Here is a 24,591-nt window from a genome sequence, read left to right as displayed (position 1 = left end):
CATATTTTCAGCACTAGATACAAATAACCACACCCCCAGCCCTGTACTGCAAACTATTAATGTTGCCAAGAGAAAAGGCATACACAGTACACACCACAGCACAGTGTGCAGTGCCACTGGCTCATTTATTCCAACAAGAGTTGTATTACTGGGCATCCTGCACTGCATTTTGTCAACAGTTATCACTTCTTGCGTAGCAGCAGTAATGCACAGCAAGGATAGAAAGGGAGCAAGTGATAGCAGCTGGAAGGAACAAAGATCTGCTGGAGGAGCATCCTTTCTAAACATTGCCACCTTGTGGGCCTTGCATTTCTCCGTAATGTTCATCTCTTCGCAGGTGACTCACTGAGAGGATTTCAGAGAAATCAATTTGGAGGCTGGAAAATTTAAGTTTGCATCCGGCTTGGATGGGCTGTGGTCTTAACTCACATATATGGGGATTTAAAAGAAATTTAAAAGAAATTTAAAAAAGGACAGTACTTCAGATTTCATCTGAATTACTTCAGATTTCATCTGAATTACTAACCCTGTACAACAGCATTTGGTGTGCTTTTCCATTTCATGTCAAAGGAAGCTCTAATAGTGTACAGAAGTGTAAACATTAAAAAAAGGCAACAAATGAAAATAAGAATATGATTTTCCTCAGTGTTCTCAGTAGTAATAGTAGTTTTCTCCTTTTATTCCTTTCTGCCAGCATCTCCTTCTGACACCAGTCAAAAAGACAAGCTACATCCAAAATGTTTGCGGCACCTGGTTTAGCTTCTATCATTTCTGTTGCATGAATGAATAACTCTTAATGACTTGAATCTTTTAATTACGTGGTCAAATGCATTGCAAAAGAATATTACTAACTATTGGTGTCAAATCTATTTAGCTACTGCATTAAGAACACAAATCAAGTGCAAATTCTTGAATATTTTATCAATCACAAACACAGTAACAAACACATACAAAGAAACAGTACTTACTTTGAGCATCCAAACACTTTCCCTGTTTGCTGGCTTGAACTACTCCTTGCAGCAATTTGGTACTGGAAAGAAAGCATGAAAACATTTAGTTCAACAAGCAAATAGGAAATAAATAGATACATCACTGAATGGTCTTTTTCTGTATTGGTTGGGCAGCGATGCAATAGCCGTATTCTAAAAATGAAGCAAGAGGAGAAGTCCCCATTACAATAACCCAATTCAGCTGTGTACACAATAGTTCAGTGTCTAACACATCTGCACAACAATCAGCTGTCCCTCTGATATAGTAGCAAGTCTATGAGCTCCCTTGTGCAGGGCTACATTCAAAGTTCATTCTTAATTGTTGAGCACATCACCGATTCTTCATCTGACCATGCTTCTACTGAGCACAGGCAATCAGTTATGACCATTGTGTCATGCAACCAGGGCCTTGCTACACTTGCCTTAACAGATTTACAGAGTGAAAAAAAAAACTACCATTGAGAAACATGAATCAATACCCAGGAAAACCTATGGTTTTGCTAATACAAAACTAAAAAAAAAACCACTGGCAATCCTTAGAATTTTCTTACTTAGGAATGAAGCCATGATGTGGCCACTTGCAGCAGACAAATTCACGGCCCAATCCTTTCCATGTTCTTTGGCACTGTTTTCTACAACTGCTGGATTTGTCCTCACATCCATTTTCTCAAGTGCTACGTCACAGGCTACAGAAATACAAGCAGGAGCAACCACATATGGTTTTCTTATATGGTTTTCTGTTCGTGTTATGAATTGCATACCAGGGTTACGTGTCTAGATTTCTTAATTCACCTTCTCAGTCAGCAGGAAATATCATTCCTAGCAGGTAAATAATGGTTTACCCAGATTGAGGCTTTAGTTATTGCTTGTTTTGCATTCATGGCCAACTTGTTGAGACACACCAGCAGGAAGGGGTATTCTGAAGGCATCCACCTCTGCAGAACAGCATGAAACTACATTAACTACAGATCCCAGTGGTGCTCAGGCTGAATCAGGTCTGAGTGATATAAGAAGCTCCAGCAGGTGAATTTACATTCACCCTAACCTCTATTTTAAGAGGAGGAAAACAAGAAACAAGTCTCTCTCCAATACGCTATTATCTGGAAAAGGTAAACAGACCTCTAAACACAGCTTGTCTGTCTAGAGGGCTGGATCCCAGCTCCAGGAGCTGTGAGTCATTCTGGCAGAGAACTTAGGAATCCTGCTAGCAGACTGGAAAGCTGAAGCTACCTTAAAGCCAAACCAGAATAGGAATTAGCTATTAAACGTGTTATTGTTTCATTTCTTTGAATCTCTCCAAGCCTCTTAAGCTTTGCTTTTCAATGTACTTTTTTTCCTCCATTTGTTTAATGTGGAAAGTGATTCCAGCACAGCTGACAAACCTCAGGCATCCTACTGGCATAGGAACAGCAAATCTGACATGGTATGTTAGCTTTTACTCAAATAGACCCTCTGAACTGAACTTGGGATCTAACAGCACTGCTTTGAGAACTTGTAAGGATAGGACAACATTTAAGACAATGCTGAAGAGAAGTGATCTTGCATCAGAAGGTGCTGAGCAGAACGAGCAGGTAAAAGCAATGGAGAAGCATGGTTATTCCCTTGGAAATGCAATAGACAATCTGATCATGGAACAACTTCTCAGCTACATTTTCTGAACAGAGTGCTATTCATCAAAGGCAGGTAACTATTTCATTGTCTTCAGTAAGCAGACTGCAATTTGAGAGTTCGTTTAATGACGCCACACTGAACTTCACCCATAAACAACATAATCATAAAAAAAGAGGAGGGAGGGGAAAAAAAAAAAAAGTCATCATAACAGAGGTGACTAATGCCTGAAAACTGATGATTTACAGACAGGTCAAACCAAGCATGTACACCTCAGTAGCATCTCCTGACTTCTACCTGCATGCAGGTGCTCACCTGAGCCACAGGTAATGAGCAGCATGGTGGCTTTGGCCTGGTGAGATAATTGGCATTCATTTGCCGCCGTGTGCAGCAGCACTCCCAGGCCTCCACCTGCTCCACAAGTCATGCCAACACCTCAACCTGTACTTCTAGCTTGAGATGCCAGAGCAGCATCCAGGTAAGGGAGTGGTAGGAAACACCGGGTCATTAAGGTAGAATTTAATTTAGGTGGACAAAGGAATGCAGAAGAGGTTCTAGTTTCTGAATGTGAGGGAGCTAACCATGGGGTGCTGGAGTCCTCTTTAGAATGGTTGAAGGATAAAGGCATGCAACAAAGAAAAGGGAGAGGTAAGGATGTTCCTTCCCTCCTCCACATGCCAGGCCTCACTGCTCACAGCTGCAGACTCAGGCATCATAGCACTGCTATGCATGAAGCAGCAAGCACAATTCAGCCCTTTAATACTCTCCAGTACACACACAGGCCACTCTAACATTAAAATAGGTGCTCACCTCCTAAATAGTTAATTTATCAAAACATCTAGAGAAGTCATTTCTTTCACTGGTAAACGTGGGGAAAAGGCCAAGAAGTAAAAGTGGAGAGCATAAATACCTAGAGGATCTCAAAGTCGTGAGTCCAAGCCCAGCCAAAGGCTGCTGGACTGGCAGGCCACAGGCTTCCAGGAAGGAGATCAGAAAGAACTTTGTGGGGCTCCCCACTTCACCAGCTGTATCCACAGCCCTGCACCCTATGTTTGTCTCTTTCTCAGATGTAGATGACTTCCAGAACATGATCTTCATGATAGTGTACGTTGGTGGTAGCCTTGGACAGATTCAAGAGACTTGTGCTCTTGGGTGTTTGTTGGATCTTGGGACAGTCAGTTGATTCAACAGGACCACTGCCCTCCAGGGCTGATCTGCTTACCTCAGGAAGCTTTCACAAGCTCTCTCTCAGTGCATGCTTTTCCCCTGTATGAATTTGTTTTCTGGTAGCTATTGCTACATCCACAAACAGAATCATCTACTGAAAACATTCACACAAATCAACTCAGAATATGTTTCTGTAACAAAATCCCTTCAAACACAAAAACTTAATAAAACAAGGAATGAGCAAGATGGATTTGAGAAAGCAGGCCAAAAGCCAAGATACTAAGCCAAAAATAAGATGATTAAAAAAAAAAAAAGGTCCTCTCCAAAAAGCAAGGCACAACAATTTTTAGATGCACCTCACATACTCATACTAAGAGAAGAAGTAGCCATAGCTGTAAGCTGAAAGGATCAACAAGGAAAAGTTAGAATAGAATGGTTTTTAAAAGTTCTTTCAGCCAAATGCCTTCTATCACATTTTACTATCTTTGCTCAAGGCTCTGTCTGAGGGAGATGTATTTCCTCTGGTTGCACAGCCCTGTGTCCTGCCCCTGTGTCTCAGTGACTGCATGATCTCTGCTACTCTGCATATATATTTTTCACTCCTCCCAGTGATGACTGGGAAAGTGATGTTGCGTGAAAAAGATTTGTAATATAGGCTAACAGTCACCTATTATTGCTTCAGATATCCATGGCATTTACAGAAAACAACTTCAGAACCAACTTATTTTTAGCAGCTGAAAGAATTCGAGCAAACCCATTGCGGCTGCTATCCAGGCATTTACTGACTAGAGAACAGTTTGACAAAATTGAGAATGGATAAACTCAGATTTTAACTTAGAAAATAGTGTATATCACTATTTTTGTATACTTTCCTGTTCAATAAAAATGAACTGAAATATTTAAGACATCTTGTGTCAAAGAGAAGAATTCTTTAGTTTTCATGATCTATACATGAATTTAAAACATTAAAAAATAATAATAAATCAAGAAAAGATCCGCATATTTAGCAGTTGGATTTACTATTGATTTACTACTAATTACCAGCCCAATGATCTGTTGTCTCATCATTCTTGGGTGAATCCTTTGCACTTGCCCACAGGTTTCTGCAAAGTCAGATTCTTGCACAAAGACACAGATTCAAAGCAAATAGATTAACAGAGTTGAGTTTAGTACCGTTCACAACTCCAAAACCATGAGAAATGCTGCTTTGTGCTCAGAGCTCTCAAGAAGGAAGGCAGCTACAGAAGACACAAGATGCCGCTACTGAGCACCCATCCAAGCTTCCCACCTCTTTTCTTGTCGCCATTTCTAACAGGGCTTAGTTCCAGCAGTTTTGCTTCTCAGTCACTGCTCTGATTTCAAGTCACATACTGGCATGAAAGAAGTCTAGAGACTTCCTTTAGAACTCAGCTCCCTCCCTCTCATTTATAGTGCAGCCAATCTTTTTTTGCTTGTTTACATATAAAGTAAATCCAAGCACATCCCGTTTAACAACTTAGTAGCAAAGGACATGCATCATTTCTCCAAAGTCTCCTTCCACCCTACTTTACTCCCCAGAGAGCAGTAATCATCTTCTCCTGTTTCTGTTGTCTTCTCCCCTCCATCCTGGAAGCTGGAGTTTCCCAGGTGCAGATGTCTTAAAGACAACATTGGGTTCAAAGCTGTGGCCAGCTACAGCAGAACATCCTCTTTTTGCAGCAGCCTTCCTGCCCTCCTCCCATCAGTAAACACCTTCCTGCCCATGAAACTGAAGATGCAATAATCATCTTCTAGATAATTTTGGTTAAAGTTCGGCACTTTTTTTTTTGGACACAAGCAATGCCAGGCAAGTGCATCAAGCAGTAGGTGGCAGACTTAATAAGAAGAATACAAAGTGTGTCATTCTCTGTACTTAGCAGCAGGCTGCCACATCATACTTAGCTCTGTTTCAGCCTAAAAAAGATCTTCCTTTACTTCTTACCTTACTTCAATTATTGGAGACACGTTCATGTTAAACCTTTACCTCAGATTCACTGATGCCTCCATTTCAACTTCTATCATGTTAGTTGAAAGTCTGTTCTACTTGCATTGTCAGTGCCTACACCTGTTGGTTCCCACAGCCAGCACAGCCAGCACAGCCACCAGTTTCAATAAGCACCCACTTACATTCTGCACAGCTGACTGCAGTTTGCTACTGACTCACTTCTGTGCGCAATAAATCTGCTTTTTGATTTCATTTCTGGTAGAGATTATACCATGTTCTTGGTTTAAGAATGGCTGGAGCTTACCAGTTTTATGCATTGTTTCATACACCAGAATCAAAACACACTAAAATAAAGTCCAGGGAAAAGCATTAAGTCTAAGTGCACCTTTTACCCTTTCATTTCTAGATGTGCCCAAGAAAAATGCAAGTGGCTTGGTAGGGGATAAGATTAAAAGGGCTGAATCTTTCTTTCTTGTGACATTAATTTTTTGGAACTCTGCAGCAAGTGAAGGAAAATAAGCGTATCAGAGAGTATTCAGCATTAATCAGGTAGGTGTTCCCAAGGAGGGGGATAAAGCTCCTACCAATCTTCTGCTCTAAAACACCACTCTGCTGCTGGCATGTCCATCCGATAGAGTAGCAACCTCTGTTGAGGTGAGCAATTCAGTGTCTTTCTTCAGAAAGTAAAAATAATCTCCACAACAGTACAGGATTCACTACCTGTGCCTATTTCATCACAGGAAAGAAGCAGGCATAGCCTGGAAAGCAACTGCACAGATGTTTGTCCCTGAGAGGGAAACAACCTTGATGGACTACACAGGCTGGATGCCAGCCAGCTGGAGAGGAAAAACAAAACAAAACTGAGGGCTTTGTGGGCTGGATTTGCAGATCCAGAGCAGTGATTTTTCCCCTATAATCAGTCCTTGCGAAAGCAGCATACCTGAGTCCTGGGCAACCACAAACCAGAGACAGACAAACTGGAGCCCAGCCCACTACACCCAGGTGGTGTAGGGGCTGGAGCACATGGTGCAGGTGAGGCTGAGGGACCTGAGCTTGCCCAGCCTGATGGAGAGAAGGCTCAGGGTGTGGGACGATGTCCCATTGCAGCCCACAGCTACCTGTGGGAAGGGCATACAGAAGATGGGACCAAGCCCTTCTTAAAGATATGCACTGGCAGTGAAAGAGTCAACAGGCAAGTTTCAACAGAGCAAATCCTGATTACATGTTAGGAAGAGTGTTTTTAGCATGAGGGTGGTTGAATATTGGGTTCAGTGAAGCTGTGAAGTCTGCTCTTTGAGACATGCAGAGCTCAACAAGCCCCTGAGCAAACTAATCTATTGGGATTAGGTTCAACAGGGGTTGGACCAGACAACCTCTAGAGGCCTCTTTCAACTTGTATCATCCTACATTTCTGTATGAAAGTACTACAACTGCAGGCTGCTCGTGGCTCACTCAGGAAGCAGAGTCCTAGCTGGAGTGCTAGACTCCATGACACATCACATATCTCTGTCCTTTTAAAACCTTTGGTGTCTCTCTGCCTGAAGTTCCTCAATATAAAAAAATTATAGAACTAACTCAACAATGTAAAGATAGATTCCACTATCTCTGGAGATGGCAAAAACAGAAAAAATCTTGTATCAAAATTTTTATTTTACTCCTTAAAAGTCTAAATATGCAATGCAGAAGTATAGTTATAATACATAATGCACAATGTACTCATATGTAAGATACCAATCTGAAAACAAATCTTTGCTCTCTATAGCACTGGTCAAACAGCTAAAGAATTCTTGGACTCCTTTCTCACGTGAGTGGAATGGTTGGCTCGCAATAAATTACAGATGTACACACTTGTAAAAGCAGTCAGGCCACAGTTAGTGGAATTCTTCCTGTGAATCCCTGATTAGATAAGGTACATAAGAGCCATTTTTCCATAGATATGCAAGGGGACTAGTGTCCCTGAGTGCCAAACTTTTTTCGAAGGACTGTGCTCACAGCCTGGATAGCCATGTTTCAAGCCTTCTCCAAGCTGCTCATGGGCAGATCCTCAACAGTTTCTCATGTTTTGAGTCAGTCCTCCATCCTCATCTACAAGGCAGAAGACTGGCACACCATCACTCCATACCCTTCCATAAATACTTTCAATGAAAGCAGTGCTATGTGGCGCACAAGTAACATGATCTGAATATGCTGGTAGGACTGGACCCCTTAGGAAGAAGGCAGAGAAACACTATTTCGTATCTAATCCCCACATCACAATGGTGAGTTCTGAGCTACTCAGCCTTCCCAGGTGGCAGTAGCTTTGATCACTTGAAGAAGCAGAACTTCACTGATGAGTGCAGCTGCCTAATGTTCTCAGTAAGACCATTTACAAGTGCAGGCTTCTGATCTGATTAGCAAGTGGAAGCAACCTCACATTCTGCCTGCAAACTGGTAAAGCTAAAATGCATGGAAAATTGAGTGCACTTGCATTACGATAATGACACCATAGAAGTAACTAGTACAGATGAAATTGCAAGACTTGTATATTTGACACAGGAAGCACAAATAATAGTGACAGCTTGTTATCTCATTTAGTTAGCCTATGATATTACACACAGTTAAAACAAGTCACATGGAAGGGGGCTCTCAAGGCCAGGTGCTAGGCTTCATCCTTTCAAGTTAGCATTGCATTGTTTTGAAAGAGCAGTTTGTATTTAAATTTCAAATCAGAAATTTCTGGGCTGCATTTGTGAGCTGTAGCATTTCCTCCAAGAAGCTACAGTACAAAACTAAGTGGAATTTTTACTTTTCTTTATTTGTTCTGCTGACAAACGCCACAGAACAAAGCAGACTGGCACATTAACTTGAAGACATGCATTATTTCTGCTCGTTAGATAAAAGCTGACTGGGAAATTTCCAAGTTGTTCTATCATATCAGATTGAATTTGAGCTTCCACGGTATTTTGGCTTTGAAAAGTCTTTTCAGCACACTGCATGCAAATATTGGTCTGGAGGAGTACTAAACTCCTTTTAGTAGCATATACAATGTAAGTGTGGATACTTCTCATACTGCCTTTCCCAGACACGCTTTGTTTTCTGTTTGCTGTCCAAACTAAGCAAGAAAAGCAACAACTTAACCAGAGAAACAAATACTGTGGACGGATTCACCATTTACATATCTACTATTTCTCTAGCTGACAGAACTTCCACACTGGCTGATTTTTCACACCTAGAAGGTGAAATCTTTTAGCTTGGATGGAAAAACAAAACACTGGCAGTTGTTCCTCGTCACTCCTGTTTTGTGGAAGACATTATGATGGAGTATGCATATATCTGATTCAATCTTACTGGGAAATTCACCTCTCTCTCAACACTGTTTTTAGTAGTGCTGCCCTTGTCTCAAGTGTCATTTGAAGCTGCAGTAGGCTACACTTGAGTTTGAATACATGAGACCAGGCAAGGTCATTTCTGGTGAGACATTCAGTGGGACAAATTCTAATTCACCCAGATATTTTGTTCACATACAGACAGCTGGCAGTCTTTGCAACGCTCTTAAATGACAATGTTTGGCAACCTACCAAACAAGCTAAATGCCTTTTGCTTGTCAAAGCACAAGCACATCACTTCAGTGCAACTCTGCTCTCCCTCAACACTATGTGTCAGCTTAGACAAACTGCTGTATCCTAAAGACGACTGCCAGGATTCAGCTTGCCTGCTCTCTTTTGATGACAAATTGATGTTGAATTTCCAGAATATGAAAATGACCATGATAATATATTTTGACATACAAGATATGCAAAGAATAACACAGCTGAAGCTGTCTCAACTTTATTGGACCGATGTTTAGTTAGATTTGGAATCCGGTTATTTTTATTCACAGAAATACTTTTGCTTTCCTTAAAGCAGATGCTTATAACCTCTTCTTGCTGATGTGCTGTGCTCTTTTTCCTACCGTTCCACAGCAGAAAGTAGGCCATGAACGAGAACCCATAAATTCACAAACACCAGTTGCTGCCCCTTTCCCCTGCCAGTAGATTTATTGATTTGCAAGGAGATGATGGAAGTTTCACTGCTTTCCTCCAGTGCAATTTTGCAGTGAGACACTGACAGTCACCAACACTCTTTAAGACCAACCTCCATACCTGGGATTGCGAGACAGGGAGAAATACACCATGCAGTTCTATCTCAGATATTTCTCTCATCAAACTTCTTTCTGCAGTTTCAGGTTTTAGAATTCAAATGTAAGTAGATAACAAACACACACACAACACCATTAATAATCTATACTGCACAGAGGGAGACATACAGGAAATAACAGCTCCTGCACCGTCTTGGAGGATTTAAATTGATGCATTTAGGCTGCAGCAGAACCTATACATTTATCTTATAGTGCATTACCAAATTCAGTAAAACTTCAATAAGCTCTTCACGTAGAGCGAGGCGATACTCTGAATTTTTCACACTAAAGCACAGTGAACAAAGTGGTGACAACTCCTCAGTGCCACATTGTTTTAATGGACAGACACTGTACCAGTAGCTACGCGTTCCTTTCAAAGGAAGACAAAAGACATCACTGCCATCAGTCAGACAAATGGTTCTTGTTGGCCCACAGCTGCATAATAAGCTCCCTGTCATTTGACAAGCCCATCATAGCATTTCTCTATCTGGTTTTCTAACATGATCATGTGTTATAGTCCCTGCATCCCAATGAATGATTATTGCTGCTGCAGACAATGCATCACCCTAAAAACATAAGTATAGCACTAATCACATCCCTTGCCTGATGTGGCCTTCAAGCATTTAGCACACTTCACAAAAGCTATTTCAGGTCAATAACATCTGGCTGGGTGACTGGCAGTTACATTTATTTCTCAGTTTGTTTTATCATACACAGACAAATAAAACCTCTTATGATCTTAGTTACCGAAGGAGAATTTTCATTGCCTCTGCTACAATGCACAGAGAAGCTAAACTTCAGGCTCCTGCCTCATGATGAGAAGTGTTGCTCATTTGCATGATTGTCAGGTAGATAAAGAGATAGCAAAATTTCAAATCCACTAGAGGCAGCATCTCGTTTAACCTTTGCAGCTTGGCTTGACTTGAACTTACCCAGGGCAGTAGAGGCCAGCTTACACTTCCCTCTAACAACACCCTGAGAAAAACTACTACTAAGAACATCCAGTCATCTTGAGGAAACTGCAATGACTTTAGAATCTGTAAAAGCCTTCTGATTTCAGGTTCCTAAAATCTAAACAAACCAAGAGAATCAGGAGAATCCATAGAGGTTTTCTTGTTCTCAAGGTAACAAGGCACCCAGTAAGCAGGGCCAGCTCAGGTCCTCTCAATGGTATATTGAAAACTTGCTGACCCAAGAATATAGATAAAATGCATTTCCATCCTCATGCAGGAGTTAGAAAGCTCAGTTTCTTGGTGGCAGCAGAACAGATTATGGGAAACAAGAAGAGTCACTGGAGACTATTCAGGGCCAGCAAGGCTTAAAAGCTGGGCAGAGTCCCAGAAGACACCATCGGGATGGGGCTTATCTCCATCCACTTTGCCCTCTTCATCCCATGGGGCTACCCTTCCCCACAGTCATCTCTCTTCCCACTAGAGCTGATACCTGTAGGCAGCCCCACACCTCCCTCAGCTTAGTTCTGAATGCTCTCCTGCTGCCATACAAGGACGAGGAAGGGAGAGCCAGATGAAATTTTATTTTAGCATCCATCATGATACAATGAGGTTTTATGCTTTAAACTTCTGATAACAAAACTATTTAAATATGACAGGACTAACAAAACACCAGTCTGGAGTAATCTAACTGCCAGTGCCATTCGTCACTGCAGGGAAGTTGGACTAGATGACCTTTAAAGGTCCCTTTCAACTCACAGAATTCTAGGATTCATACACCACACCAAATAAAATAAGTTAGTGAAAGGTTTTCATCATTCATTTGTCACTTAATTACACAGCTTACTACCAAGAAAGTCCATCTTTGTGGACTTTCTGCATATAGTACTAACACGGCTCCAAAAAATAAAAAGAATCAGGAGAGAAAGATGGCATCCTTATGTTTACAGTTTGGCTACTCAAATATAGTCTATTAAAATTACCTAAATATGATCAAATACAGAAAATAATCTGCAATAGGATAATCAGTGTCCTTTGACTCATTTGTGTTGAATAGTAGGTGAGCGTCATAAATACATGGGCTTTATTCCAAGAGTATCACTCTTCAAGTCACAAAAAGGCAAAAGTCATTTTAATTCCAGTTTAGAGAGGTGACAAAATGCACAGACACATTAGGCATTGTATCAATATCCTAAATAACTCTACATTGCTCAGTTGAAAAAGTTCAAACTTTCTTTCTGATTCAGAAAACCCATCCAAAAGAATCCAAGAGCAGGAACATCTACAATTCTCTCCTGGTATTGAAAGTATCAGGCTGGATATAAGGAAAAATTCTTCCTGGAAAGAGTGGTGCAGCAGTGGAACAGCCTGTCCAAGGGGCTGGTGAAGTCACCATCTCTGGAGGTGTTCATGGTTAGTGGGCATGGTGCGGATGGGCTGACAGTTGGACTGGATGGTCTTAGAGGTCTTTTCCAACTGTAATGAATCTATTTTATGATTCTATTTTCCTCTTTCTTCCTCCCATTTACTGTATTAACAAAACAGATAGTAACAGCAAGTATTTTTGAACAGTTTGTTAATATACCAGTTAGCAACAAAACTTAAAATAAATGCAACGCACTTAAGAATATCTATGAAGAATCCAACCACAGCACGTTGAGATATTGGAAGAATGGCATTGGCTAAGGCCAAGGGACTTCTCTGCAGGATGCTGCTCTGCTTTCAACAAGCCTCCTCCCACCACAACCAGTTTTGTCACATATCAGTAAAAACACATTGTAAAAAGTGGAAATGACCACATGGCTTAAGCACCCTACAAGTTCAATATTGACAGTACCAGCTCCAAAGCAAAACCACAGCATTATCATGGCAGAAAATGTGTCTCCTCAAACTCAGGATGCATTCATTTTCTCATGTCTACCAAGCACACACTGTCAAAATGCTCTGACAGCGTCTCTAACTTGCATCATACCATTTTGCCCAAGGGGCTGTCAGTCAGCTTTTCTTGCCAGATACAGTTTTGCTTACAGCTAGGGAAAAAAAAAAAGAAAAAAAAAGAGAGAGAGAGAACCCATAAACAGCACCAGCTCTGTGGAAACCAAGACTTTGGCTATTTCTGTGGCACTTGGTAGTGAAACTTAGCACTTGGCAGAAAAACTTGTAGACTAGTGATCCTCAAATACTTCCCATGTTTCGGGAGCAATGACTGAAAACAAAATAAAATGTGACTTCATTCCTTCTAAACTGAAAGGTCACAAAAGAAAATCTGGATGGCTACAAATGAATTGATTGGAGGAAAAAGTTAACTTTTCACATACATGTCTCTGGTAGCTTATTGCATTTTTTAACAAGTCCAGGCTTTCTTCCATTTTGCCAAAGGCCTGATGGGAGCTCCAAAAAAGGCATTTCCAAGGTTCAGTCCCTTCTTGCTAGTTTCTTACCATTACACTTTCCCAGCAGTAAGCTCAACTAGGAAACCAGTGCAAGAGAGGTATTTTTATGCTGACCATTACTCTTGATACGTCCCAGCTGCACCCTCTCTATGTTGCTGTGATCATTTCTTAGTTCTTCAGTAGAAGATTATTAATGTTTTCACCCAGGCACCTTATGAACAAATACAGATGCATCTAGAAAAGCATTATGCCAACAGAAGCACCTATGTTGAACAGCAACAAGCCTTCATAGCACAGATTTTCATTTCAGGACATTCATAGTAACTCAGGAGACCTCTGCTGAACAGAATAGTTTCTAAGCATTTACGTGCAGTTGTATAAAAGGAAACTGTGATACAATTCAAACCAGAATTATGACAGGATTCCTGGGTGTATCAAAGAGTTCTGACTAAGCCACAGTAATTATGCAATTAAGCATAGCATATCTTTTATTTGTACATTTGAGAAGTTAATATTGGGGTGGCCAACAAACAGCAGCACCATAACAAAAACCACAATAACCTCCATGTTACGGACAGGTGGCACAAATTAGTCCTTAAAGCCATCACTCTTAAAGACCAGATCACCCTGTAGCTAATACTAACCTCCCCAAAGTCTACAAAATTTGGGGATATTTAAGGTTGTTTTTTTCCCCCACTTGAATTAGCTTTATAGGAATGCAAAACTACAGAGAACAAAACTTCAATTATACACAGCAAAGAAAATACAGGCCTTTGAAATTACAGTAGTACTCAGATCTCTGCCTCAGATGTATTATGCACAAAAAGGAACTAAGCTAGTAAAGCAAACTCCATGACTTACCTTACTTCGCTGTTTCAAAGATGTATTTGGAGGTCTATCCCCATTACGTGAGTCTTTATGAAGCCTTGACATATTAGTAATTGAAAACAAACAAACAAACAAACAAACAAACCTGCTAAATAAAACTGACAGTTGCCAGAGACTAGTAAATAAAAAAGAGCTTCCCTAGAAACCTCCTTATAAACCTCACCATGGGTGTAGCTAAATGTCTGGCTCCACCCTTCATCCCACCCAGAAACTCAGCCTGTAATAAGGTTTGAAGCAAGATGATTGTGTTGTCAACTTCTTGTGTGCTCTGTTTACTAGGGGGAAAAAAAAAAAAAAAAAAAAAAAAAGTAGGTAGCTAGTTGACAGCTTTACCAAATAATGGTAAAATGTAGATAAATAAAATTAACCTTGTCCCAATATTTGCATTTTCTGCTATATGGTCTAGAAAAGTTAAGTGGGTGAGCTTGCTTGGTTGCTTGCCTTTTAGAAGCACTGATGTAGCAAACTGAGTGAAGCCTAAGAGCTTTTAGTATTTATTTGTATTGGAAGTGCATCAAATTTTAAGCCAACCATATCTATGAAGTTGCAGCAATCTCTGCTTACACCAGCACAACCTATCAAAAGTCTCCACCACCAGTGTAGGCTCCTTTCTTCATCACTGTCATCATGAAGATGATGCAAGATTAAAAACCTTTGCAAACCTCATTAAAACACACGCATGCCATGGATGCATAGGGACCAGAACTTCTAAAAATTAGATTCTGTTTCTTTGACTTCTAACTACTACAGTTTTTAAAGAAAAAAACAACAAAACTTTTTCCTCAAGGTCTAATTCAAGGGAGTGAAGAGATGCACTAGGATGTGGTTATATACTGCTTTGGTGTGTAGTATAAACAGATCAAGAGGTATATGTTCCTATTTCTTACTCAGTATTTTGTACCCTCCCAATTCATATTTTTTTCTTTTTAAAATTGCAGGTATAAGGAACTATAAATTCACAGCAGTTAGGCTCTTCTTCCGTGAATAATTGAGGTTATCCTGGCACTCCTGCAGGAGATTGGGTGTGAAATTGGAGTTCTTGAGTTGCTTGGCAGGAGCCCAACTATGCTTCTATTATCTGAGTTTGCTGTCAAGGGAGTGATTAGGAGATTATGTTCTTGTTAACAAGATCTGTGCGAGTAATGGCTATTATGCCCAACATTTCCTGTATTTAAGTTGAAGTGATTGCCCCATCTTGATATGGAGAGGTATTTTCCTGAATCATCATCATAGAATGGTTTGAGGTGGAAGGGAACTTAAAGCTCATCCAGTCCCAGTGCCTGCCATGGGCAGGGCTGCCTCCCACCAGATTAGACTGCTGAGGGCCCCATCCAACCTGGCTTTGAATGCCTCCAGGGATGGGGATCAAGTCTTAACTTTAATAAGTATTAAAATAACATGCATTCCTTCTCACAAAACCAGTCCACTTCTGTCAGAAAATGCTAATTGGCCATTAAAATACATGTATCCATATGGAACTTTTGCTATAACATTAAAATATAAGCTTAATATTGTCTGTGTTCCTCTTCCAGTCCTTACGAAGTATCAGATGGAGGAAAAAAACAATCAAAATAAAAGATATTACTTAATAAGCTACAGCTTTTAATTTTCATTCCTTCCAAACCTCTGCAAGCAAGAGAAAGCATCTTTTGCTTTAAACTCAATAATTAAAGGACAGATACCTATGTCTTTTCCTGTGGCTGAAAGAACATAATCTCATGTCATACCACATGTCAATACAAAATTTTCCAGAGTCAATAAAAGCATTTCATCTTTAAAGAAAGTCTGATGATTCTGGGAAAAAAGATACAATCTTGGTGAGTTCACAAATTAAGCATAGCATGCAAGAGTAAAAAAATACCACAGTTATATTTAAATATCAAGTTGGAAGAAAAATAATAAATTGCATTTGCTTTCCTACCACTCTAAGGTCCCATAGCAGGCTTCCTCTCCACCCTTTGCTTCAGCAATGACAAAGCAGACTAGCCATGACACCCATGGTTGAATTCTCCCTTATTTTGGGCTGATGTTCTCAAGAACAGTGGGGGAACCCAGAGGTGTGGGTGAAGGAAGGAGGAACATCACAAGAGATGAGTAAAATCAGAAATCATGAGATAAATACTGCTGTGCTTTGTGCAGTGAACCCTATACCTAGGTTAGGACTTGGATCTGGCTTCTGTTAGAAATACTGGATGGTAAGATAACAGAGAGACTTTAATTTTTACAGGTACTGCTGTTTTGGCTGGTAGAAACAATTCTCTATTACTAAAACATGAAATGGTAAAATGGCATGGTCTGGCAGCTAGCAACTAAAACCAAGGGAGAAAAAACTCTGTGCTTCAGATTGGCTTCTAATAAACCTTGCACATGAAAAAAAAATAAAAATCTGATTTTCTGAGTATTGCCAGTGCCTCTTCCAACTACAAGAGCCCACCTGCACTGCCTGCTAGAACTACTTTATTACATTTCTAAAGGCAAACAAAACATTCTGCAGCTGTTCAAGCAGTCACACTTGTTGCTGTTACAGCCATGAGAAATTGCTAAAGCTCAGCTGACCAGATTATATGTTAGCATCCAAAACTGGAAGAGATGAATGCAAACAAGCAAGTAGGTGTCCAGTGGATCAGCACTTACTGGGAGCTCATCTCAGCAATATCCACCTCCATCAATGCCATCTGGCTTTTATCAGCAACTACTGTGCAAAGGCAAGACTTAAAAACACATCTGCTTTCCTGGGCAATGGTAATTACAGGTGCTCCCCAACATGTGCATTGGAGCAAGTCATAAGTAGGATCCCACCACAGAAGTGTATAAACTAGAGATGAAAAAAGGAGGTGGCCCATTGCCCCAACAAAGTCAGAGATGGGAGGGAAAAAAACAAGCTGGCAAAATTGAGGAATTGGTGCAGTCAGGATGCAATTAGGAGGAAGAGAAATAGATACAGAATGTGAAAATTACTCAAGAGGGATTGTATGAGAAAGGAGCGCAGCGCATGAAAAGGCAGCAGTGAATGAGAGCAGGGCTCCTCCCAGGCACAAAAAAGAGTATTAAATGTAGAAAGAGCTGAAAGCTAAGACCTTTCATTTATTTATTTATTTATTTTAACCTGGAATTATTTAACCTATACTTCAAAAAATTTCCAAGAGACTGCAAACTAAGAGCTGCTGTTCAGAACTTCAGCAAATGCAGTTTTCCTCTGACATTCCCCAGACTGTTTTCAGCTGCACCTTGCAACCTTTGCTTCTTACAGAATGTGTATTCCTAACAAGTTTCCTGTGGCTTGCTAAGGTGACACAAAGATCTTCACAAACAGCTGTCAACGTATCGCTAACTTCTCATTTTCTTTGCAAGCATTTCTCAAGATGATGATTGACACCAAAGCACATTAGGCTGTTAAAGGATTAATGGAGTTGAAAGAAGTGGAAGGGAAGTGCCTATAAAAGCTATTGCAACTAATAATGGCTGAGAACTTAATTCATGAGAAGATACAGAAAGTTTGTGATAAACAATAAACAGCATTAAGGTTTAATCTGCATACATTGCATGCTACAATTATGTCAGAGTTTTTAAATATTCAATCATTTGGAAATAATGGGTATTGGTCATATCTGTACAGCAGATACGTGAAGTAACATGCTGGAGTGGAACACAGCTTCATGAGTGGGTCAACCCATCCACTATGGTGCTAGGAAAATGCACTGTGTGCCATGCTGTGTGGGACACTAAAAGCCAAGGCAAGCGTTGCTCAGTTGGCACAGTGCAGTAGCTGGGAGTTGAAACAATTCTCAAGAAGTGTGAGTTACCCACTGCCTTTCTGATTAGTTTAATTACAATCATAAGTCACCTGTTTTCCTTTAGTGTATATGCTTCTGTTGATACCAACCAGATGCTATTTGCCAATGAGTTGTTTCTAATGTGAGAAAGCAAAGCAAAAAATATTTGCAAGTGTTTAGAAATGTATTTATCAGTCCATCAAAATCCAAAAGACCCAAATACTGCCAAACAATACTTGCATTTGCAGTTACTGCTTCGAGACAATGTCCTTAGCATTGTCAGGCCTGAAAAACTCTGGAATCTGATGGACATCGGATAGGACCCTTGCTACAGGAAATACACGGAGGTGCTGGAGTATGCCCAGAGAAAGGCAGCGAGGCTGTGAAGAGATCGGAGCACAAGTCTTATGGGGAGAGGCTGTGGGAAATGAAATTGTTCGGTCTGGAGAAGAGAAGGCCCAGGAAGACCTTATTGCTCTCTGCAACAACCTGAAAGGAGGTCGTAGCAAAGTGGGATTCAGCCTCTCCTCCTAGGTAGAAAAGAGATAGCATGAGAGATAATGGCTTTAAGTTGCACCAGGGAAAGTTCAGGTTGGATATTAGGAAAAATTTACTCTCAGAAAGAATGGTGAGGTATTGGAACAGCCTGCCCAGGGAGGTGTTCAAGATCCGTGTGGATATGGCACTGAGGGATGTGGTTAGTCAGCACTGTGGGGATGGGTTGACAGTTGGACTAGGTGATCTTAGAAGTCTTTTTGAATCATGAAGTCAAGAAAAGTGTTCTCCTATTGCTTCTGTTTTGCTTCTTAGCCTGGGTCTTTTCCTCTGGCTTGCAAATGTTCTTCAATTTGGATTCTTGAGCTCTGCAAGGGATGCTGCATTCCCAGAAGAGATGAGTCATGAGATCCAAGGTTAGTTCCAAGTGCCACATTGCAATGAAAATTCAAGAACAAGTTTATTCATAGCATTTCTATTCAGTCTGAATGACAAAGCCAAACTAAACATATTGTTTTTTCTTTGATAAAACTGTCTGAAGAGACTGTTACTGATCTATATTCAGTTTAATGTTAACCAGGACATAAAATGGTTACCAGATCAAAGCATACTTGAATAAAATTCCTCAAAAAGGAGTAGCCTGAGAAGATACTTGTCTATTTCTCATCAGAAGTTGCACAACCAAAGTCTGTGATGAAATCAGAGACAGCTTCTTCTCTGCCGACTTTAACAAGTCTATCAAACGTACAAACAGATTAACTAGATTATAACAATTTCACTGTCTGAAGACTACATCTAATAAACCTGCATCTTACATCTTCCTTTCCTTCCCACCTGTCAAATATAGGATTTGTATTTTCTAGCAACTTGTTATTTTTACTTGGTCTTTGCTAGGCATTGATAATTAGATCAACCTGAAAGCTTGCTATTTGTGTGGATGGTATTTTACTTAGTGTTAGGACCTTATTAACTTTATCCCTTAATGAAAATTTACTCAAATTCGGTTAAGTACTGAATATCAGAAAGCATCTGAGTAAATATTTTTTACTTCTTCTCTTAAGGTGGAAAAGTTATATAGTCAGCTGTTTTCAGAGGGGATTTGGTTAAAGATTAGGCTCCTGTAAAGCATTAGAACTATTCCTAAGCTTCAAACAGAACATGTTCAAAATGGGGTTATTCGAGGCTCGATGGAATAAAGCTGGGAGAAAAGAAATGTTTTCAACATAAGACTCAGAGAAGATTCTGGGCCTGAAGAGGTGCTCAAATAGGATCATCTTCTTCATCACCCCGTCTCCATCATCCATCTTTACCTGACCAGTATGGACCATCATCCCTTCTTCAGAGCAGTAATGGCTGATCAAATCTGAGCATGCTTGCCCCATCTAAAGCCCTGCTCTTGCTACGGGGACTGTCAGACAGCGGGGCAGGCTTTCTTCAGACTTTTTAAAAACTCTTTCTGGACATGGCCAAGATAAAAATAGCCCAGGGCAGCCTTGCAGCTAGGCTGCTGATGCTGGCTGTTCTCCCAGAACTGCCCTTAATCCTGTCTGTCCCACAACTGTGTGCTGGGGATGTGGTTCAGCCTATTGATGACAAATGCAATGTGAAACAGCTCCAAGATCCAGCTGCATTTACAGCTAATCAGACTTGTCCTGACTGCTTTCCTGGAGCACTCTTGTTGTTTTCTGTATCCTTTACCTGCAGTTCAAGTTCTGCCTTCTATTTTCCTCATTCTTTACCCTGCTTCCAGTCTCCTTTTCCTCATTTGACCTCCCCAAATGCAGATTAGATTTTCCTTACCATCCATGAAGCCTTCTCAATCCCTTTGTAAGAAGATGTCCCGTTCGAGGTTTTCCTCACCCACCTTCCCAAGATGGCCAACCGTCCCCATTTCCCTCACTCCCCTTAGAGTGCACAATGTTCCCAGAGCCTGGCAGCAGGAATGGTGCAGATGCACCTCATGGCAGTAAGGACACAAAAGCTGTGCACTGATTGCCCAGATCACATCACCTTTTCAGCAGTGAGAAATGCAGCCCCACTGAAGCTGCAAGGAATTCGTGTGAGGGAGTTGGAGCTATCCTAAACTTGTGCTTTCTAAGCAAAAACACTGACTTTTGCACACACACACACTATGCATATATAAAATGATATATATTATATATAAAGGTGCTCAAAAATTCAGGATCTCATTGAAGCCTCAGCCAACACCAATACATGTGCCATCATGCAGCGACTGGACTTTGGGCCACCAGTGACTCAGAGCAGTGCTATTGACACGTTCACCACTGGCACTTTCTGCACCATCTGCATTTTCCCTTCCCATGCCTCACACAAACACTGGCCCAGCCCAGCTCTGTGAGCCACAGCTTACAGTTTTTGACACGATATTGTATCACTCTCCAGAGGTGCCTGAGGGAAAAATTCCACTCACCTAATTGTGTTAGTCTGAAGCTTCTCCCTCTTGGGATTAAGCTTGTTTTCAAAACACTTTACCATATTAAAAACTTTCAATGTTGCAAGAGAAAAAGGGCCAGGATAATGGCTATTTAAAGCTAAATTGGAAGGATGTGCTTTAGCAAAATTTGCAGCAATTTTGAAGGCTCCTTTTTTTTTTTTCTTCTTTTTCCTCCCCAAAATTTACTGAACATGAATTCTTGTGATTACCCATTTGGGTGTGTGTATGTATGTGGCACTGTTGGTGGTTTTTTCGAGGTTTGCTCCTCCAAATATTTCACTAGCATTTGGAGAAATGGTCAAAAAAATAATGCCAAAATATCTGAGCAAGGTTTTACAGTAGCCAGAAGAGACAATGCTAAATAGCTTAGAATACTTGAGCTTGTAAGAACTGGATGAAAAAAAAAAACAACACGATTTGAGATTCTTACTGTCAGTGAGAGGACCTAGATATAGAACATCAGAAGTTAACTGCGACAAGGCAATACATAGTAAATTCAAAGAGCTGAAATATCTGCGCAAGCCCCCCACTGCCAGACAGATTTGTCACTGTGGTTGTTTCCAGTACATCATAGAGAACCAGAAATAAAGTTTATGTGTCTTAACATAGCATGGCTTGAGTTGAAAGGGACCTCAAAAACCCAACCTCATGCCTTGGGCAGGCCTGCCACTCACCAGCTCAGCTGCCCAGGGCCCCCATCCATCCATCCATCCCATCTGGCCTTGAACGCCTCCAGGGATGGGGCACCCACAGCTTCTCTGGGCAGCCTGTGTCAGTGCCATCACCTTCTGAGTAAAGAATTTCCTCCTAATATCTAATCTAAATCTCTGCCCTTTTAGTTTAGAACCACTCCCCTTGTCTTGTCACTCCTTGTCTGTGTAAAAATTGATCCCCCTCCTGCATCCCTTCAAGTAAGATCCCTTCAAGTACTGGAAGGCTTTGATGAGGTTTTTCCAGAGCCTTCTCTAAGAACAAACCAAAGTCTCCAGGTGTCCTTCTGCATCCCCTGTTCCTGCTGCCCTTGTGGACAGGCTTTGAGGAACAATAGCTTCAGCATAGGCACCTCTGTTTTCCCTAGGGAAACAGACACTACAGGAAAATTTAACCTTGAGGAACAGGCAAGTGGTAAGGGGCCAACTGCCAAAACCTTCAAATAAACATAAAACATTCCAAATTACTAAACCTCACAAGGACACACCAGAAGTTCTTTTAGTCTGTTAGTGCAGATGGCTAGCATGTGCCAGCCCACCACATCACACCCCACACAGTGACATCACAGAAAAATACCCACATTTTGTCTCTCTTTGAAACACATCCAAAGGCCATAGGTATCTCAGAAACAGGCACCAAGTTCATTAGATGCTAACTGCCCCACCTGCTGCTGTCCTACCAAGCTGATCCTTCTCTCCTTGTTACGCTGAAGAATGTACGGATCCAATATGCTGGATTTGAGACTGACTGGGAGAAACCCACACTTGCCCTTAGGACAAGTCGGATTCATGAGCTGTTTGTCACTTCTGAAGCCCAAGGTTGTATTGGAATGGAGTACGGTCACTCAGCCTTTCCTGCTAGAGGCAGCACAAAGCACATGTTCACTGGGGACTTGGAGAGTGCTCGATCTGTGAGCTGGGCATCCTGATGTGACAGCTCGTACAGCTGCAGAATGAGAAATACCTCAGGATGCCCTTGAGATGTTTCCTCCAAGTACTGAGCACTTCACTGAAACAATCAGAACCCTGGCTGAGAGATCTACCCTGCAGCAGTGCTGCTGCACAAGTTTTTAAGCAGTTCATTTCACCTTTAAAGACAATATATTTTAAGAGAGCAAGCGCATCTTGTAACCCGTACACCGAATTTCAAACAGAGCACCACAATGTTCTGCTGCTCCACTCTGGAGATGATACTTCTGTCGGCATTTATCTTCTTGCAAAACACGAAGATTGCTGCGATATTTCTTTTTTGGAAGTTTCTACCTCCTTCACCGCCGCAGGTCTCTCACTATTGGAAGTCAGGAGCTTACACCATCGGCCTCGTTCCATCTGCTACCCAGTTTGGGGGCAGAGAGAAAGCTAAGATCCGCGTGGGAAGCCAGAAAAGTACAGAAAGGACCGTAACTCACCACACAGGGCTGTTACCGGCGGACGCCGTTTAACACGAATGATGCACTGATGCTTGCTCCGGACAACTGATGCTTGCAGCCCGGCGGCAACAGGCGTTCCCGCAGAACCGAGGGGGTTCGGCGCTGCCAACCGAGAGTCACGGAGAGAATCACACTTTCCTCTTCCCACTGCGGAGAGCCGGGGACGGCCTCTTGCTCCCCTCCACCAAGTACTTTTGGGCCGACGGTGACGGCGAATACCTTACGCAGTCCCCGCCGCGCTACCTGCCCCGGCCGGCCCCACCGCCCCACCGTGACCGAGCGGTCCCGTTATCCCGGGCCCCGCCGCGCACAAAGCCGCCCCCGCCCCGCTCCACACCGCACGGTTCCGCTCTGCTTCTCCCGTTGCCAGCGTGGCACGGCACGGCACGGCACGGCACGGCGCTCGGGCGGGGCTGGGCACTGGGCTCACCTGCTCGGCTCCGCGCCTCCACCGCCGCCGCTTTTCCTTTCTCCCGCCCGCCCGCTGACAGCGCGGCTTTGTCCGCCCGCCCCGTTCCGCTGCGCCCCGCCCGGGAGGCGTAGCGTGAATCGCGCGGGCACCGCTCTCAGCGGCGCGGCTCGGCACCGCCGTCCTCCCTGTGCCCGCACGCTCACGCCGTGTTCGATTCCCCACCTGCTCTCCCACACGCGGCAGCCCGGGCCCTGCCTCAGTCCCGAGCCGCAGATAGGCTGTTGTTCCAGCCCTGCCCACGTGGAGCCCCGTGTTTGTGTTTTCCAGCTCTGTCATGCGATCGTGAGCACCGGGGGAGGAGAGCCGTGTGGGATGCGCTTCCTATTTTTGTGGTGGTAACAGTAAACCGCGGCTTGGAGGAGAGGAAACGGCGCGGATCTCTCCCTCCCTGTTAATGCAACCTGATCGTTTCCACTGTGTGTTAAGTCTAAAGTTGAAAAACTAAAAATACGGGGTGGGAGCGGACGAGGAAAGCTCAGAAACCATGACATAAATAGGCTGGATTTGCTGCGGCCTCTTATTCTTGGCAGGGGAAAGCAGCACGTCTGCTCCAGGAGACTGAGGCTTCTTCCCGGGCAGCACTGTGTGGGTCTCAGGTTGTCCCCCAGTGTTTCTGGGACTTCTGCTGTGTGTGTTACATGATCCCATGTCCTTGGGGATGCATGGATCACATGCAGACCTGGCACAGCTCTGCTCTTCCTCTGAACCGAGGGAAAGGATAGTCCAGCAGTGGGTATGGAGAGCCTAAGGGTCTCCAGGCCTTCCCGCTGCCTGAGCCTAAGCCAAGGCCCAGAGGAGCAGGGCCACTCACTCTGTAGGATGCGGGCAGACTCATCACCAGCAGATGATCCCAGTAGAAAGGCAGTGATGATGCCATGCTCCCATCACTGCCCCACAAATGCATGTGATGATGTGAAACAGGGCCCAGAGTCCTAGTGTGCTCATGGGCACCCCTACATCTCACACATCTCCCAGAGGGGAAAAGCGTCCCAAATATGAATACTCTCACTCAGCACAGAGTGGCCAACACACTGAAAACCTCCCATTCAGAGTCAAAAGGATTTCCTGTTTGTTTTTTGATAGTGTTTGAGAACTGCCAAATTTCTTCTTAGTCCTTACATGAAATGTGTTTCTGTATCTAT

General features: G+C 42.4%; 1 protein-coding gene across 2 annotated transcripts in view; it reads right to left on the bottom strand.

The window, feature by feature from the left end:
• The window catches only part of MAPRE2 (microtubule associated protein RP/EB family member 2), an 88,309-nt gene extending 64,843 nt beyond the window's left edge, over positions 1 to 23,466 (bottom strand). Inside the window, exons 1-2 of one of the 2 annotated variants that reach the window (XM_052703697.1) lie at positions 23,408 to 23,466; positions 969 to 1,030 (exon numbers count right to left, since the gene is read on the bottom strand). Coding sequence is in view for 1 of the 2 variants with exons in the window: in XM_052703695.1 (XP_052559655.1) it covers positions 969 to 1,030; positions 14,088 to 14,159 (134 nt within the window). In the remaining variant the exon portion in view is untranslated. Of the gene's footprint in view, positions 1 to 968; positions 1,031 to 14,087; positions 14,195 to 23,407 lie in introns of those variants that run through there. The other variant, XM_052703695.1, reaches the window with a different exon arrangement.
• Positions 23,467 to 24,591: the final 1,125 nt, after the last annotated feature.

This window comes from Tympanuchus pallidicinctus, unplaced genomic scaffold, assembly GCF_026119805.1.
Source record: "Tympanuchus pallidicinctus isolate F22 unplaced genomic scaffold, pur_lepc_1.0 scaffold5, whole genome shotgun sequence".
NCBI classification, from domain to species: domain Eukaryota; kingdom Metazoa; phylum Chordata; class Aves; order Galliformes; family Phasianidae; genus Tympanuchus; species Tympanuchus pallidicinctus.
Note: the sequence above shows the minus strand (reverse complement) of the source record. Positions and strands in the feature narration are given on the sequence as shown.